Raw genomic sequence first — 18,361 nt, forward strand, 5'->3', positions numbered from 1 at the left:
GTCCAGACCCTTCCTAAAAAGAGGCCTGACAGAGGTGTGCTGGTCCACAGTCTGGGCACACAGGTAACATCCAGCTCTCCAAAATTTTTAAAAATGTCACACATTAGAAAATATTTTAATTAGCTTCTAGTCAATATGATGATAAAAATGTGGAACCACAAAAAGACCAGGAGGTTAGCTCCAGAGGTGTGTTCAACTGCAACTCCAGACTGTTTCTTTTTCAAAATGATACACTCTCTATCAAGCTTTATTTCAGCTTCATATAACTATATAGAATTTTATATATAAAAAAAAAAAATTCCCCTCTCACCCTCCGTGGGTGGTCTCTTTCATCCTCTGAGCCCCGAGGGCCCCGATGACCACAGGCACCACTGTGGTCTTCACCTTCCAGGCCTTCTCCAGTTCCTCTCTGAGGCCCTGGTATTTCTCCAGTTTCTCATGCTCCTTTTTCCTGATGTTGTGGTCACTTGGTATTGCTACATCCACCACAACGGCTTTCCTCTGTTCTTTATCCACCACCACAATGTCCGGTTGGTTCGCCATTACCATCTTGTCTGTCTGGATCTGGAAGTCCCACAGGATCTTAGCTCGGTCATTCTCCACCAGCTTTGGGGGTGTCCCCCATTTTGACCTCGGGGCTTCCAGTCCATATTCTGCACAGATGTTCCTGTACACTATGCCCGCCACTTGGTTATGTCGTTCCATGTACGCTTTCCCTGCCAGCATCTTGCACCCTGCTGTTATGTGCTGGACTGTCTCAGAGGCCTCCTTGCACAACCTACACCTTGGGTCTTGTCTGGTGTGGTAGATCTGAGCTTCTATTGCTCTGGTGTTTAGGGCCTGTTCCTGGGCAGCCAGGATGAGGGCCTCCGTGCTGTCCTTGAGTCCAGCTTTCTCCAGCCATTGGTAGGATTTCCTGATATCAGCCACTTCAGTTATTTGTCGGTGGTACATCCCATGCAGGGGCTTGTTTTCCCATGATGGTTCCTCCAGCACCTCGTCCTCTGTTCCCCATTGCCTGAGACATTCGCTGAGCACATCGTCCTTTGAGGCTTTGTCCTTGATGTATTTATGGATCTTGGATGTTTCATCCTGGACAGTGGCTCTCACACTCACTAGTCCTCTGCCTCCTTCCTTACGGCTCGTGTACAGTCTCAGGGTTCTGGATTTGGGATTTGGGGTGGAACCCTCCATGCATGGTTAGTAGCTTCCGAGTCTTAACATCCGTGGCCTTCATCTCTTCCATTGGCCAGCTAATTATTCCGGCAGGGTATCTGATTACTGGTAAGGCATAGCTGTTTATTGCACGGATCTTGTTCTTGCCATTGAGCTGGCTTCTCAGGACTTGCCTTATTCGTTGGAGGTATTTGGCTGTGTGGCCTCATCGAGGTTGCCATTTGCTTGTGGTATTCCCAGGTACTTGTAGCTGTGCTCTATGTCTGCTATCGTTCCCTCTGGGAGTGAGACCCCTTCTGTGCGGACGCCCTTCCCTCTCTTTGTAACCATCCGGCCACACTTCTCTAGTCCGAATGACATCCCAATGTCAGTGCTGTAGATCCTGGTGGTGTGGATCAGTGAGTCGATGTCTCGCTCGCTCTTGGCGTACAGCTTGATGTCATCCATGTAGAGGAGGTGACTGATTGTGGCCCCATTCAGGCCTATGCAGAACAGCAGTGGGGACAGAGCATCTCCTTGGTATATGCCACATTTGATGGACACTTGTGCTCTTAGAGTCCTATTGATGTTGTACATCTCTAAGCATTCAATGATCCAGGTGTGTGGCATTGAGTCATAGGCTTTCTTGTAATCAATCCAAGCGGTGCACAGGATTGTGCGCCCTTCAGTTAGAAGAGTGCTTCAGGTATGGGCATCTGGCTGTACTTCTTGGGTACTGATCTTTTCATTGCACCCCTTAGGAGCTCTGACAGCTGGCTCACTTCCCTCCTTGTTATCTTGATCTTAGCCTCTAACCGTCTTTTCCATGATGGATATTGGGTCTCATGGTTGCTCTTATAGCCGAGCATTTCAAGGATCACTGATGCTGAGTTGTATATCAGCTCATTGGTTTCTGTTATGGTGTTGGTAGGGATTGTTCTCAATGCTGCATTCACATCTTCAATGAGACTTTCTGATGGTACTTCACTCAGCCGTTGTAATTGGCGTCGGGGTTGCCTGGTGTTCATTCGGGCCACGATTCTCTCTCTCAGGTCAGTTGCTGTCTCGTTCAGCTTTGATAGTTCGTTCATTACTGGGGCTGCATACCCAGTCTCGGGGTGGGGAGTAGTTAACTCCCCCCTGACCTTACCTTTGGGCTCCTCCCTTATGCCGTAGCATTTGTGTTGTACCTCGTCAATCTCAAGTTGTGATAGCAGTTGCCGTTTGCGGATGTTGGAACACTGAGCTACTAGTTGTTTGGCAGTCATTGTAGACTGTGGGTGTCGAAGTAACCATTCCACCCTCAGTCTTTGCATGTAGCCCCTCTGACTAGGGTTACTTGAGTAGTAGCATTCCAACAGATCCATGTTTTCGTCTCTCGCCCATTTCCGTCTTGTTCCAGTAGCCCATTTTTCATCAAGGTGCTCTGGTTCCCCAGCACCTGACGCAGACCTTGTTTGGCCGGGCGACGTCTGAGCCGGCATGTCGTGCTTATCAATGTCTCTCATGGTATGAGGTAGGCTATATAGCTCTAAGGGTCTTGCCTAAGGACCCACACTGCATAGCTCAATTGCACTGTTGTAACTTGCACCAGCCTGGATTCGAACCCCGGTCTCCCGGGTGGTAGACTGGTGTCTTACCCACTGCGCCAAAGCTGGGGAACAATAGTCTGCTTGGGGGGGGAAGAAAGGAAGGAAGGGGGAAGAAAGGGGGGGGAGAAGAAAGGGGAAGAGTGAGGCCGATCCCAGAGTCGCGAGTTCGATCCTACCAGTCGCCATACTATGTTTTAGTGAAAAGATTTCCCACAATTAATGTTTAAGTGTTATGAAGTAACGGCTGTTTTTTTGTATCTTGAAAACATTTTAAATGCTTTTTTGTACAGATAGTGTAGTACTGTAAACTAAAACCCAACACTTGTCATAAAAGGCTTTCTTTTTAAAACTTTGAATTGCTTAATTAATTTTGCTTTTTTATTCTGATATATTCAAATTAATGTGTGAAATTATACTGTATACTATATACTTGATGTATATTTTAATGTCCTTAATCATACCCAGTGCTTATTTTCATTTTTCACAGCAAAACAGTGACTGAAACTAAAATTGCAAGTGTCTTTCCTAAAGTACTTTGAGTGAAGTGAATGATATCTTTTTTCTAGTGTATGCTTAAATTACCAATAATTCAGAATTTGAAGCAGCTAATATTTACTCACAAAAGACCATAGACCTTATCGGTTTAAAAGAACCAAATATTTATTCAACAATTAAGACAGTGAATTAAACATTTTTAGTTAGTCCCAAAACATTGTAGCATTTGGATGCAACACATTTCCATTGAAGTCTCCCATTTCTTTTTCTTAACCAAGAAATTTGTGGTTTGCTGAAGGACTTAAATCCTTTTACTGTATGGTTTGTTGAATTACTTTGTGTACACAATGACAATAAGAATAAATATCTGTATCATTAACCCAAAACAAAATAAACACACTATGAACTAAATAAAACTTATATACAGTGAAGTTATTTAAAATAAAGAAAATGTTTATTTTTTCTTTTTAATTTGTTCCAGCCACTGCTCTTTAGTGAGACTTTCATTAGAGGGACAGTAAATTTGCCCTCTATATTGGCTGTGTCCTGTTTCAGCTATTCTAAACTGCCCGCATTTTTTGCATGTGTTGTGCAAAACTTTGCGAGTCAATTTTCGAGGTTCTCTACCAGGTTGAGCAGGGGCTGCTCTGGGAGCCAGAGCAGGGGCCAGAGCAGGGGCCAGAGCAGGGGCCAGAGCAGGGGCCAGAGCAGGGGCCAGAGCAGGGGCCACAGGATAAGCATGTGGAGGAGGGGTGGAGAGGTTCCACAAACTCTGTTGCTGTTGGGTAGTGAGGATAACAGATCCCTGTGGTGCCATTGGAGTAATTGCCACTAGCTGAGGCCTTTTGGGTGGGGCAGGGAGAAGCTGCCGCTGTCCTGATGGATTTGTCCCATCAGTGAATTGTAGCTTTCTTTTTAATTTTGACTGCCCCACAGTGTTGGATGGTAGCCTATATGTATGCAGTGGCCCTGAATGTGGTACGCCGTAATGCGGGCGTATATTTGCAGGCAGAAGCGGGTCAGCAGCTACAGAAAACTGGCTGGGAAGGTTTAGCCCTTGAAGTACCACAGCGGTCTCTTGCCTTTTGACCCTTCTGTTATGCCACTGAACCAGGGTGGTGTAGCTAACATCCACTAGCTGCAAATGTGTCTGCCCCATCACAGCTCCATTCGCCAGAACGAGCTGCCTGATCTTTCTATAGTCTTGTAGGATCAAATCCCACCTGGAGACTGTGCCTGCTCCTCTTTTCTTTGGACTACGATGGATATTGCACAGTCGGACAAAGATGGTCTCCACCAAGCGGCAGCAGTCTGGCCATTGGGCAGATGGGGCTGGAGTGGTTAGAGCATGCCTCTTTACACTCTCAACCCCAGGAGTAAATTCTTGCCTCTTCTTGGGGGACCGAAACCTCCCAGTGTTCAATCTTTCTTGATGTCTTGCAGCAAATATCGTTCTCTGTTTATCAAACTCCAGCAGGTTCTGCCACAGAGCAACAATGCAGCTCACCTAAACAGGAAAATAAAACAATTTTACATTAGGACAACAATATGCAAGTGAGGTGAAAGGCGTGTGCATGTCTGCAGCAAGCAACAATGCATGTTACTGACCTCCTGGTTGGTCAGCACCAGTGAGGTTTTGCTCCTTAGCTCCACCAGATACTCAGCCAAGCTGTCAACTTTGTCCAGGCCTGGTACACCGGCCTCATCTAAACCCTGAGAAAACATAAATAATGTTGAAGTTATTTGAAGTTTTATTAAATTTTTCTTCAATTCTACAGCTTACTATGAATGCCCACCTCTGACATAGGCTCAGCAATGTTAGGCTGGGTGGAGGCAGCAGACAGGGTGGAGGCAGCACGCTGGGTGGAGGCAGCACGCTGGGTGGAGGCAGCACGCTGGGTGGAGGCAGCTGACTGAGTGGAGGCAGCAGGCTGGGTGGAGGCAGCAGGCTGGGTGGAGGCAGCAGACAGGGTGGAGGCAGCACGCTGGGTGGAGGCAGCACGCTGGGTGGAGGCAGCACGCTGGGTGGAGGCAGCACGCTGGGTGGAGGCAGCTGACTGAGTGGAGGCAGCAGGCTGGGTGGAGGCAGCAGGCTGGGTGGAGGCAGCAGGCTGGGTGGAGGCAGCAGACTGAGTGGAGGCAGCAGACTGGGTGGAGGCAGCAGGCTGGGTGGAGGCAGCAGACTGAGTGGAGGCAGCAGGCTGGGTGGAGGCAGCAGGCTGGGTGGAGGCAGCAGACTGAGTGGAGGCAGCAGGCTGGGTGGAGGCAGCAGACTGAGAGGAGGCAGCAGGCTGGGTGGAGGCAGCAGGCTGGGTGGAGGCAGCAGGCTGGGTGGAGGCAGCAGGCTGAGTGGAGGCAGCAGACTGGGTGGAGGCAGCAGGCTGAGTGGAGGCAGCAGGCTGGGTGGAGGCAGCAGGCTGGGTGGAGGGAGCAGGCTGGGTGGAGGATTCGAGCTGTGATGTAGCTGAGAAAAGGGTCTCATCGTCTAGCTCTGATACTAGAAAGTCCAAAGCTTCTTCGTCCACAAAGCCTTCATCTTCCTCTGCTACATTAGCCTCCACATCTTCCAGCAGAACATCTGTCTCTTCTGAGTCAGGCTGGGGTTTCAGTGGCTTTCCTGTTTGACTTAGAAGGTAGTCAACACCCAGTAGCTCACCTATGGAAAATCAAACATATTGATAGTAAAACATTCCAAAACATGTTACATATTATTGATTTTTTTATACTATAGTTTATCTTAAACTGTTTATCCTTCACATATTTCATTTGTACCTGTGTACTTTGAAGGGGGCATAAATTGTGGGACGTACTCTCGTCCCAGCACCTTCAAGCTGTTCTGATTTATGGACTGAGTCATGTCTCCAGCATATGTCAGAAGAGACGATGGTTTGTTGGTCACTGCTGCAGAACCCCGATCCTGATTCCATCTATTCAGGCCTTCCAGGAGGTAGAGCTGGAAATTCAGTAAGTTTGCACTGGTTCCTGTAAAAAAAGGAAAAAAACAACACATCATATTAATGTCTTTGAAACAATACTGGTTGATCCAGTTTTGCAAAAAATATACAGTAAAGTATTGTAGTCATGTTAGAAAGCGACTTACCTGGAATAAACCTGTTTAAATGACAATGAAATGACTCCAGGGATGTAGAGCCTCGTGAACAGCGATAACGTGTCAACTTGATTCCGCTCTTGTTGACACTGCCCACCTCAGTGTACAACTGAATCCCTGCAACATCCTGAATGCATTTCACATGCCGTTTTTGGACACCCCAGATGTGTTTTATCCTGACTTCATCCAGTAAGGGAACCCCCATCAAATCTCTCCCTTTTGGACCAGTCAGCTCCTCCAGCAGTCGTTCAATAAGGACAGTAGTGATGTCCTCTCCCCGTGTCCTCCTACGACAGAAATTACTCAACTCCTTCTTGGTTATCTGCCTGTCCACCATGGTGTTGGTTATACCTGGCCTCTGTTCCTGCTGGAGCTGCCTTTCTTTCGCTCGTCGAAGAAGGTCAAGGTCCCCTGCATCCCACTCAAAAATGCAGGAGGACAGTGCCCGCATGAAAGCAGGATACAGAGGGTGGGCATCCGTGGTACAACCAACAGCCAGCCTCCGCATAAAGTGCCAAATGTCCAGGCGAATGTAAATATCTGGCCACCCTCCAAACCTGGCCTGCAGCTTGCTGAGGCCTTCACTAACACAGCAGCCACAGTCCACATACAGCACCTTTGGAGGTGCAGCCCCAGCCTGGCGGTACCGCTCCATCAGTCCTGCAGCCATTTTGTCCAGTCCTGGACCCTCCTGGACAGTCAGGACACTATTCAATATTTGGCCCAGCTCATTGCTGACTGACGACACCCACAGAGCCGTTCCTTTGCTGTGGCCAGCCAGCTTTTTGGTGATCTACAATAGAAAGTGTGGAATTAAATCTTGCCGTTTCTCATGTCTACAGAAACCACTGTCGGCTGTGTATTTCATAACATTTTCAATGTACTTAGAACAATAAACTTTTCACAAGTTTAATTGTTTGTGAAACAGAAAAAAAGTTATCCCAAACATTTTTAAAATTATTAGCGTTTTAAATTTAGTAGTGTACAACTTTTTTTCCAAGTAGGATATAATAATCAATATTATTATTGTCAAGTTTTTTGCTCTCTTTAAACCACCTCAGCTTCTGCCCAAACTTGAAAAAGCTTGCTTCCCTCAAAGAAATGCAGGAACCACTCATTTCAGCGACATCTTTTATTCATCTTTTCTTTTTGTCTTTAGATTAGTTCAATTAACAGTGTAAGACCACCATGATTTTGCAGAAGTAGTCACAGAGAGTCACAGAGCAGGTTGAAAACCTACAAACAAATGAAACAAAATCAATTACAGATCACAATGAACTAATGAACTAGTTTTCCAGGTAATGTTAATCTACTTTTAAGTGAACAGTGAATGAACAAACAAACTACATTCCACACACATAAATCCCATTTCATCACCAAGGCTAATTTGGTCTTCTGAATGCAGATTAAATGATATAAACTGTGCATAATGTCCAGTTCCTACCAGTGGTGTCTTTGTGGAAGCTTGAAGCTGAGGCTCTTTGTCTGAAGAGATCATTGTGAGCACAGGTGTGCCAAGTTACCTTATAGACTTCAGATAGGCCTGATTGAAAGGGAGGGGTGCGCTTGATTCTCTGTGATGTGTGTGCCAGTTGGGTGGAGATAGTAAATGCACTCACAAATGTACCATTTGCTGTTTTAACTTGACGATTATCATTACATGGTTACTAACCTTTTTGGTGGAGTCCAGCTTCAGAACTGTCCCCAAGGTGGAGGTGATGCTGGCTTTTATGTGTTCTATGCGTGACAGAATATCTCTGCCATACACTGACAACAACCAGCGATCAGTGGGGATGTCAGCTGGTTCTGGGGGCTCCTGGCACACCACAGGGAAAAGGCTGGGTCTATTTACAAAGTTAGCGCACTCCTCCAGATAGTGCCCCAACCTGTTCAGCCACTCCTCCCCGTGGTTTTCTTTCAGCTGCTTCAGCAGCCGTGCTGAACTGTTGCCCTGTGTCCTGTCTCTCATCAGCCTGATCACTCGTATGTCACAAGCATACCTGGAAGGCAGATTAACAAAGTATTTATTTTGCAGTTACATTTGCATGTAATGTAATATCTTCATTCCTTCAGTTAGCATTTTACTAAATGTTTTACTCACTTTTGGGTGAGGATGAGCCGAAATAGTTTCTGGTGCGGCAAGTCCAGCTGGTCTCGGATGCTCTGGGATGTTGATAGATACGTGAGATTACACCCGCTGCACCTGAGTGTCTCCGTCACAAGGAGGTAATACCTATCAATATCCAGGACTTTCCGAGCCCTCTTGTGGATGCCAGCACCTGTAAGATGATTCCCACAAGTTTTGCAGAACACCCTGACCTTCCACTGATGGTAGGGCATCCATACGAGGAGCCGATGTGAAAAAAACCTCTCAGGTGTTGGCACCTGATGGTAAATGAGGGCCGGCGCAGGAGGCTCGTACCACAGCTTTAAATCTGGGCGCAGTTTGCCAGATTTAAAGAGGGTATTTGAGATCCATCTTTGATCCTGCACAGGGATGGTTTTCCTCATCTCACTCGGCAACCAGAAAGAAGCTGCATTATCACCTGCAGCTGGTTGTAACAGAGACGTTGAAGGCTGTTCCTAAAAACAACAGAACATAAATATGTTTGAAAACAGATATCTTAGAACTGCTTCACTTTAATGAATATACAATGCTGTACTCACAGATGCAACTGTCTTGCCGGAGTGTGTCTGGGAGGATGGAGCAACACTAGGGCTCCTCACAGAGGGTGGAGAAGGACTTGGGCTCCTCACGGAGGATGGAAAGGGACTTGGGCTCCTCACGGAGGATGGAGAGGGACTTGGGCTCCTCACAGAGAATGGAGAAGGACTTGGGCTCCTCACGGAGGATGGAAAGGGACTTGGGCTCCTCACGGAGGATGGAGAGGGACTTGGGCTCCTCACAGAGGATGGAGAGGGACTTGGGCTCCTCACAGAGGATGGAGAGGGACTTGGGCTCCTCACAGAGGATGGAGAGGGACTCGGTGTCTTCCGGGCCACCAAGTTTGGCTTCACTGAATCCGAAAGAGAACCCCCAAAATAGGACTTAGTGAACTGAAACGAGAAATGTACAATCATGTGAAGTATATACTTTATAAATCACTACATCAAAATAAGCACAAGAAAATGTTTTGTTCAAAAACTATTATAGTTTGTTGCCAAGACAGAATCAATAATATAAAGTATTGAGCAAACAAACAAGAACATTTACCCTTGACAAAGATGGAGGGGACCTCAGGAAACAGCGGGTGGCTGTTGCTGTATCTCCAGAATTAGATTGTGAACCCACAGACTGTGGGGTCAAAGAAGGAGGTGCAGAAGGAGGCTGCAGTGCAGGCTACCAAAACAAAGATATTTTAAGTATAAAAGTCACCATTCACCAGAATTGCAAGAGACAAGACATAGCTTCAAATTTGACTAAGAAGTGATTGTTATTAGATATTATTTTAAACCAGCTTACTTTAACAGTGTGAAAGCCACAGTCACAAGTGACAGACGCTCCAAAAAGGGTGGTCTGTCCCCGAACTTGCATGGGGCATTTTTCTATCTGAAACAGTGTAACATAATCTTATTAATGACAGCTACTCAAGTCTGTCCTTTTTTATAAACATATCTACACACACAAGTGAATGAAACAGTGACTTCACTTTACCTTCTGATAGATATCATGCCATTTCTTCTGCCTTGGGGCTGGTCTATTCCCTGCATTGGAAGGCCAAACCCCAGTGCTGGCAAATGCCTTAAGCCTTGCCATCCACTCCCCATCCCCCATACCTTTGTGGCTCTTTGGCTTGGTGCTCATCTGAAGATAACATTGGGAATTAGCAGAATCAAATTCCATAAACTAATGATGCACTTTGTGCACAACTAACAATGGGTATGACATAAAAGCATTTAAAAGTAAAATCAAAGCCATAGTTTTCTGTGCTAATTATGATGAGGTAAAAAAAAAAAAAACTATAAACCTCGATCGATCGATCGATCGATCGAGGTTGGTCTATATATAGGTTGATATCTATGTATGCATTTACATTTTAACTTAAAATGTTACTACTATATTATAAAATAAAATGTGTCCTTACTCTTGCACTCAGAACATGACATCATTATGTCGCCCTTTTATTTAACCCACAATATATTATTTTAGCTGATGTACAATTATAAATACGAAATCTGTTTGAACGACAACAGACAATAAACAATATTAATGGGTACTCACAGCAAGATCGTTTAGGTCGAGAGATCAATGATGTGATGACGAATCCTTCTTCAACGAAGCTAGGCTACTGACATCTGACTTTCAGAATCTTCCAACGGTTTTTATTTTTAAAAATAAAATTCGAAATTTGTTTTGTTTGTGGGGGGCGTGAGGGCGTCTGAGGGAGGGAGGGGCCACGGTGATTGGCAATGTTCCATTGTGAGCGCGGACATTGATAGGTTCGCATGTCGCCACGGTGATTGGCCGATTTCCATTGTGAGCGCGGACATTGATAGGTTCGCATGTCGCCACGGTGATTGGCCGATTTCCATTGTGAGCGCGGACATTGATAGGTTCGCATGTCGCCACGGTGATTGGCCGATTTCCATTGTGAGCGCGGACATTGATAGGCTCGGTCCATTATGAGGCGGTACGACATTGGCTAAACCGTTCAATGTGAGAATGGAGAGGGGCAAGCGCCATTGGAGGAGAAACACCGACTAATGTGAGCGAAGTAGAGCTAAAGCTGGGGAACAATAGTCTGCTTGGGGGGGGAAGAAAGGAAGGAAGGGGGAAGAAAGGGGGGGGAGAAGAAAGGGGAAGAGTGAGGCCGATCCCAGAGTCGCGAGTTCGATCCTACCAGTCGCCATACTATGTTTTAGTGAAAAGATTTCCCACAATTAATGTTTAAGTGTTATGAAGTAACGGCTGTTTTTTTGTATCTTGAAAACATTTTAAATGCTTTTTTGTACAGATAGTGTAGTACTGTAAACTAAAACCCAACACTTGTCATAAAAGGCTTTCTTTTTAAAACTTTGAATTGCTTAATTAATTTTGCTTTTTTATTCTGATATATTCAAATTAATGTGTGAAATTATACTGTATACTATATACTTGATGTATATTTTAATGTCCTTAATCATACCCAGTGCTTATTTTCATTTTTCACAGCAAAACAGTGACTGAAACTAAAATTGCAAGTGTCTTTCCTAAAGTACTTTGAGTGAAGTGAATGATATCTTTTTTCTAGTGTATGCTTAAATTACCAATAATTCAGAATTTGAAGCAGCTAATATTTACTCACAAAAGACCATAGACCTTATCGGTTTAAAAGAACCAAATATTTATTCAACAATTAAGACAGTGAATTAAACATTTTTAGTTAGTCCCAAAACATTGTAGCATTTGGATGCAACACATTTCCATTGAAGTCTCCCATTTCTTTTTCTTAACCAAGAAATTTGTGGTTTGCTGAAGGACTTAAATCCTTTTACTGTATGGTTTGTTGAATTACTTTGTGTACACAATGACAATAAGAATAAATATCTGTATCATTAACCCAAAACAAAATAAACACACTATGAACTAAATAAAACTTATATACAGTGAAGTTATTTAAAATAAAGAAAATGTTTATTTTTTCTTTTTAATTTGTTCCAGCCACTGCTCTTTAGTGAGACTTTCATTAGAGGGACAGTAAATTTGCCCTCTATATTGGCTGTGTCCTGTTTCAGCTATTCTAAACTGCCCGCATTTTTTGCATGTGTTGTGCAAAACTTTGCGAGTCAATTTTCGAGGTTCTCTACCAGGTTGAGCAGGGGCTGCTCTGGGAGCCAGAGCAGGGGCCAGAGCAGGGGCCAGAGCAGGGGCCAGAGCAGGGGCCAGAGCAGGGGCCAGAGCAGGGGCCACAGGATAAGCATGTGGAGGAGGGGTGGAGAGGTTCCACAAACTCTGTTGCTGTTGGGTAGTGAGGATAACAGATCCCTGTGGTGCCATTGGAGTAATTGCCACTAGCTGAGGCCTTTTGGGTGGGGCAGGGAGAAGCTGCCGCTGTCCTGATGGATTTGTCCCATCAGTGAATTGTAGCTTTCTTTTTAATTTTGACTGCCCCACAGTGTTGGATGGTAGCCTATATGTATGCAGTGGCCCTGAATGTGGTACGCCGTAATGCGGGCGTATATTTGCAGGCAGAAGCGGGTCAGCAGCTACAGAAAACTGGCTGGGAAGGTTTAGCCCTTGAAGTACCACAGCGGTCTCTTGCCTTTTGACCCTTCTGTTATGCCACTGAACCAGGGTGGTGTAGCTAACATCCACTAGCTGCAAATGTGTCTGCCCCATCACAGCTCCATTCGCCAGAACGAGCTGCCTGATCTTTCTATAGTCTTGTAGGATCAAATCCCACCTGGAGACTGTGCCTGCTCCTCTTTTCTTTGGACTACGATGGATATTGCACAGTCGGACAAAGATGGTCTCCACCAAGCGGCAGCAGTCTGGCCATTGGGCAGATGGGGCTGGAGTGGTTAGAGCATGCCTCTTTACACTCTCAACCCCAGGAGTAAATTCTTGCCTCTTCTTGGGGGACCGAAACCTCCCAGTGTTCAATCTTTCTTGATGTCTTGCAGCAAATATCGTTCTCTGTTTATCAAACTCCAGCAGGTTCTGCCACAGAGCAACAATGCAGCTCACCTAAACAGGAAAATAAAACAATTTTACATTAGGACAACAATATGCAAGTGAGGTGAAAGGCGTGTGCATGTCTGCAGCAAGCAACAATGCATGTTACTGACCTCCTGGTTGGTCAGCACCAGTGAGGTTTTGCTCCTTAGCTCCACCAGATACTCAGCCAAGCTGTCAACTTTGTCCAGGCCTGGTACACCGGCCTCATCTAAACCCTGAGAAAACATAAATAATGTTGAAGTTATTTGAAGTTTTATTAAATTTTTCTTCAATTCTACAGCTTACTATGAATGCCCACCTCTGACATAGGCTCAGCAATGTTAGGCTGGGTGGAGGCAGCAGACAGGGTGGAGGCAGCACGCTGGGTGGAGGCAGCACGCTGGGTGGAGGCAGCACGCTGGGTGGAGGCAGCTGACTGAGTGGAGGCAGCAGGCTGGGTGGAGGCAGCAGGCTGGGTGGAGGCAGCAGACAGGGTGGAGGCAGCACGCTGGGTGGAGGCAGCACGCTGGGTGGAGGCAGCACGCTGGGTGGAGGCAGCACGCTGGGTGGAGGCAGCTGACTGAGTGGAGGCAGCAGGCTGGGTGGAGGCAGCAGGCTGGGTGGAGGCAGCAGGCTGGGTGGAGGCAGCAGACTGAGTGGAGGCAGCAGACTGGGTGGAGGCAGCAGGCTGGGTGGAGGCAGCAGACTGAGTGGAGGCAGCAGGCTGGGTGGAGGCAGCAGGCTGGGTGGAGGCAGCAGACTGAGTGGAGGCAGCAGGCTGGGTGGAGGCAGCAGACTGAGAGGAGGCAGCAGGCTGGGTGGAGGCAGCAGGCTGGGTGGAGGCAGCAGGCTGGGTGGAGGCAGCAGGCTGAGTGGAGGCAGCAGACTGGGTGGAGGCAGCAGGCTGAGTGGAGGCAGCAGGCTGGGTGGAGGCAGCAGGCTGGGTGGAGGGAGCAGGCTGGGTGGAGGATTCGAGCTGTGATGTAGCTGAGAAAAGGGTCTCATCGTCTAGCTCTGATACTAGAAAGTCCAAAGCTTCTTCGTCCACAAAGCCTTCATCTTCCTCTGCTACATTAGCCTCCACATCTTCCAGCAGAACATCTGTCTCTTCTGAGTCAGGCTGGGGTTTCAGTGGCTTTCCTGTTTGACTTAGAAGGTAGTCAACACCCAGTAGCTCACCTATGGAAAATCAAACATATTGATAGTAAAACATTCCAAAACATGTTACATATTATTGATTTTTTTATACTATAGTTTATCTTAAACTGTTTATCCTTCACATATTTCATTTGTACCTGTGTACTTTGAAGGGGGCATAAATTGTGGGACGTACTCTCGTCCCAGCACCTTCAAGCTGTTCTGATTTATGGACTGAGTCATGTCTCCAGCATATGTCAGAAGAGACGATGGTTTGTTGGTCACTGCTGCAGAACCCCGATCCTGATTCCATCTATTCAGGCCTTCCAGGAGGTAGAGCTGGAAATTCAGTAAGTTTGCACTGGTTCCTGTAAAAAAAGGAAAAAAACAACACATCATATTAATGTCTTTGAAACAATACTGGTTGATCCAGTTTTGCAAAAAATATACAGTAAAGTATTGTAGTCATGTTAGAAAGCGACTTACCTGGAATAAACCTGTTTAAATGACAATGAAATGACTCCAGGGATGTAGAGCCTCGTGAACAGCGATAACGTGTCAACTTGATTCCGCTCTTGTTGACACTGCCCACCTCAGTGTACAACTGAATCCCTGCAACATCCTGAATGCATTTCACATGCCGTTTTTGGACACCCCAGATGTGTTTTATCCTGACTTCATCCAGTAAGGGAACCCCCATCAAATCTCTCCCTTTTGGACCAGTCAGCTCCTCCAGCAGTCGTTCAATAAGGACAGTAGTGATGTCCTCTCCCCGTGTCCTCCTACGACAGAAATTACTCAACTCCTTCTTGGTTATCTGCCTGTCCACCATGGTGTTGGTTATACCTGGCCTCTGTTCCTGCTGGAGCTGCCTTTCTTTCGCTCGTCGAAGAAGGTCAAGGTCCCCTGCATCCCACTCAAAAATGCAGGAGGACAGTGCCCGCATGAAAGCAGGATACAGAGGGTGGGCATCCGTGGTACAACCAACAGCCAGCCTCCGCATAAAGTGCCAAATGTCCAGGCGAATGTAAATATCTGGCCACCCTCCAAACCTGGCCTGCAGCTTGCTGAGGCCTTCACTAACACAGCAGCCACAGTCCACATACAGCACCTTTGGAGGTGCAGCCCCAGCCTGGCGGTACCGCTCCATCAGTCCTGCAGCCATTTTGTCCAGTCCTGGACCCTCCTGGACAGTCAGGACACTATTCAATATTTGGCCCAGCTCATTGCTGACTGACGACACCCACAGAGCCGTTCCTTTGCTGTGGCCAGCCAGCTTTTTGGTGATCTACAATAGAAAGTGTGGAATTAAATCTTGCCGTTTCTCATGTCTACAGAAACCACTGTCGGCTGTGTATTTCATAACATTTTCAATGTACTTAGAACAATAAACTTTTCACAAGTTTAATTGTTTGTGAAACAGAAAAAAAGTTATCCCAAACATTTTTAAAATTATTAGCGTTTTAAATTTAGTAGTGTACAACTTTTTTTCCAAGTAGGATATAATAATCAATATTATTATTGTCAAGTTTTTTGCTCTCTTTAAACCACCTCAGCTTCTGCCCAAACTTGAAAAAGCTTGCTTCCCTCAAAGAAATGCAGGAACCACTCATTTCAGCGACATCTTTTATTCATCTTTTCTTTTTGTCTTTAGATTAGTTCAATTAACAGTGTAAGACCACCATGATTTTGCAGAAGTAGTCACAGAGAGTCACAGAGCAGGTTGAAAACCTACAAACAAATGAAACAAAATCAATTACAGATCACAATGAACTAATGAACTAGTTTTCCAGGTAATGTTAATCTACTTTTAAGTGAACAGTGAATGAACAAACAAACTACATTCCACACACATAAATCCCATTTCATCACCAAGGCTAATTTGGTCTTCTGAATGCAGATTAAATGATATAAACTGTGCATAATGTCCAGTTCCTACCAGTGGTGTCTTTGTGGAAGCTTGAAGCTGAGGCTCTTTGTCTGAAGAGATCATTGTGAGCACAGGTGTGCCAAGTTACCTTATAGACTTCAGATAGGCCTGATTGAAAGGGAGGGGTGCGCTTGATTCTCTGTGATGTGTGTGCCAGTTGGGTGGAGATAGTAAATGCACTCACAAATGTACCATTTGCTGTTTTAACTTGACGATTATCATTACATGGTTACTAACCTTTTTGGTGGAGTCCAGCTTCAGAACTGTCCCCAAGGTGGAGGTGATGCTGGCTTTTATGTGTTCTATGCGTGACAGAATATCTCTGCCATACACTGACAACAACCAGCGATCAGTGGGGATGTCAGCTGGTTCTGGGGGCTCCTGGCACACCACAGGGAAAAGGCTGGGTCTATTTACAAAGTTAGCGCACTCCTCCAGATAGTGCCCCAACCTGTTCAGCCACTCCTCCCCGTGGTTTTCTTTCAGCTGCTTCAGCAGCCGTGCTGAACTGTTGCCCTGTGTCCTGTCTCTCATCAGCCTGATCACTCGTATGTCACAAGCATACCTGGAAGGCAGATTAACAAAGTATTTATTTTGCAGTTACATTTGCATGTAATGTAATATCTTCATTCCTTCAGTTAGCATTTTACTAAATGTTTTACTCACTTTTGGGTGAGGATGAGCCGAAATAGTTTCTGGTGCGGCAAGTCCAGCTGGTCTCGGATGCTCTGGGATGTTGATAGATACGTGAGATTACACCCGCTGCACCTGAGTGTCTCCGTCACAAGGAGGTAATACCTATCAATATCCAGGACTTTCCGAGCCCTCTTGTGGATGCCAGCACCTGTAAGATGATTCCCACAAGTTTTGCAGAACACCCTGACCTTCCACTGATGGTAGGGCATCCATACGAGGAGCCGATGTGAAAAAAACCTCTCAGGTGTTGGCACCTGATGGTAAATGAGGGCCGGCGCAGGAGGCTCGTACCACAGCTTTAAATCTGGGCGCAGTTTGCCAGATTTAAAGAGGGTATTTGAGATCCATCTTTGATCCTGCACAGGGATGGTTTTCCTCATCTCACTCGGCAACCAGAAAGAAGCTGCATTATCACCTGCAGCTGGTTGTAACAGAGACGTTGAAGGCTGTTCCTAAAAACAACAGAACATAAATATGTTTGAAAACAGATATCTTAGAACTGCTTCACTTTAATGAATATACAATGCTGTACTCACAGATGCAACTGTCTTGCCGGAGTGTGTCTGGGAGGATGGAGCAACACTAGGGCTCCTCACAGAGGGTGGAGAAGGACTTGGGCTCCTCACGGAGGATGGAAAGGGACTTGGGCTCCTCACGGAGGATGGAGAGGGACTTGGGCTCCTCACAGAGAATGGAGAAGGACTTGGGCTCCTCACGGAGGATGGAAAGGGACTTGGGCTCCTCACGGAGGATGGAGAGGGACTTGGGCTCCTCACAGAGGATGGAGAGGGACTTGGGCTCCTCACAGAGGATGGAGAGGGACTTGGGCTCCTCACAGAGGATGGAGAGGGACTCGGTGTCTTCCGGGCCACCAAGTTTGGCTTCACTGAATCCGAAAGAGAACCCCCAAAATAGGACTTAGTGAACTGAAACGAGAAATGTACAATCATGTGAAGTATATACTTTATAAATCACTACATCAAAATAAGCACAAGAAAATGTTTTGTTCAAAAACTATTATAGTTTGTTGCCAAGACAGAATCAATAATATAAAGTATTGAGCAAACAAACAAGAACATTTACCCTTGACAAAGATGGAGGGGACCTCAGGAAACAGCGGGTGGCTGTTGCTGTATCTCCAGAATTAGATTGTGAACCCACAGACTGTGGGGTCAAAGAAGGAGGTGCAGAAGGAGGCTGCAGTGCAGGCTACCAAAACAAAGATATTTTAAGTATAAAAGTCACCATTCACCAGAATTGCAAGAGACAAGACATAGCTTCAAATTTGACTAAGAAGTGATTGTTATTAGATATTATTTTAAACCAGCTTACTTTAACAGTGTGAAAGCCACAGTCACAAGTGACAGACGCTCCAAAAAGGGTGGTCTGTCCCCGAACTTGCATGGGGCATTTTTCTATCTGAAACAGTGTAACATAATCTTATTAATGACAGCTACTCAAGTCTGTCCTTTTTTATAAACATATCTACACACACAAGTGAATGAAACAGTGACTTCACTTTACCTTCTGATAGATATCATGCCATTTCTTCTGCCTTGGGGCTGGTCTATTCCCTGCATTGGAAGGCCAAACCCCAGTGCTGGCAAATG

At 45.9% G+C, this 18,361-nt stretch overlaps 1 protein-coding gene and 1 long non-coding RNA gene across 2 annotated transcripts; both read right to left on the reverse strand.

Annotated features, from left to right (window-relative positions):
- Positions 1–3,541: 3,541 nt before the first annotated feature.
- LOC148159557 (uncharacterized) lies at positions 3,542–10,156 on the reverse strand. Its single transcript, XM_088006690.1, has 4 exons — positions 10,007–10,156; positions 9,019–9,363; positions 8,619–8,934; positions 3,542–3,896 (listed from the first exon to the last, which is right to left on the reverse strand). Exons 1-4 carry the CDS (start codon positions 10,154–10,156, stop codon positions 3,697–3,699), a joined length of 1,011 nt encoding a protein of 336 aa, XP_087862816.1. The 3' UTR covers positions 3,542–3,696.
- A 3,912-nt stretch (positions 10,157–14,068) lies between these two features.
- On the reverse strand, positions 14,069–14,770 carry LOC148159558 (uncharacterized). Its single transcript, XR_015763127.1, has 3 exons — positions 14,612–14,770; positions 14,284–14,493; positions 14,069–14,167 (listed from the first exon to the last, which is right to left on the reverse strand). It is a non-coding gene; the product is annotated as an uncharacterized LOC148159558 (long non-coding RNA).
- Between the last annotated feature and the right edge of the window lie 3,591 nt (positions 14,771–18,361).

The sequence above is a fragment of the Poecilia mexicana genome, unplaced genomic scaffold (genome assembly GCF_051168715.1).
Source record: "Poecilia mexicana isolate PSO_F unplaced genomic scaffold, ASM5116871v1 scaffold_6, whole genome shotgun sequence".
Taxonomy (NCBI): domain Eukaryota; kingdom Metazoa; phylum Chordata; class Actinopteri; order Cyprinodontiformes; family Poeciliidae; genus Poecilia; species Poecilia mexicana.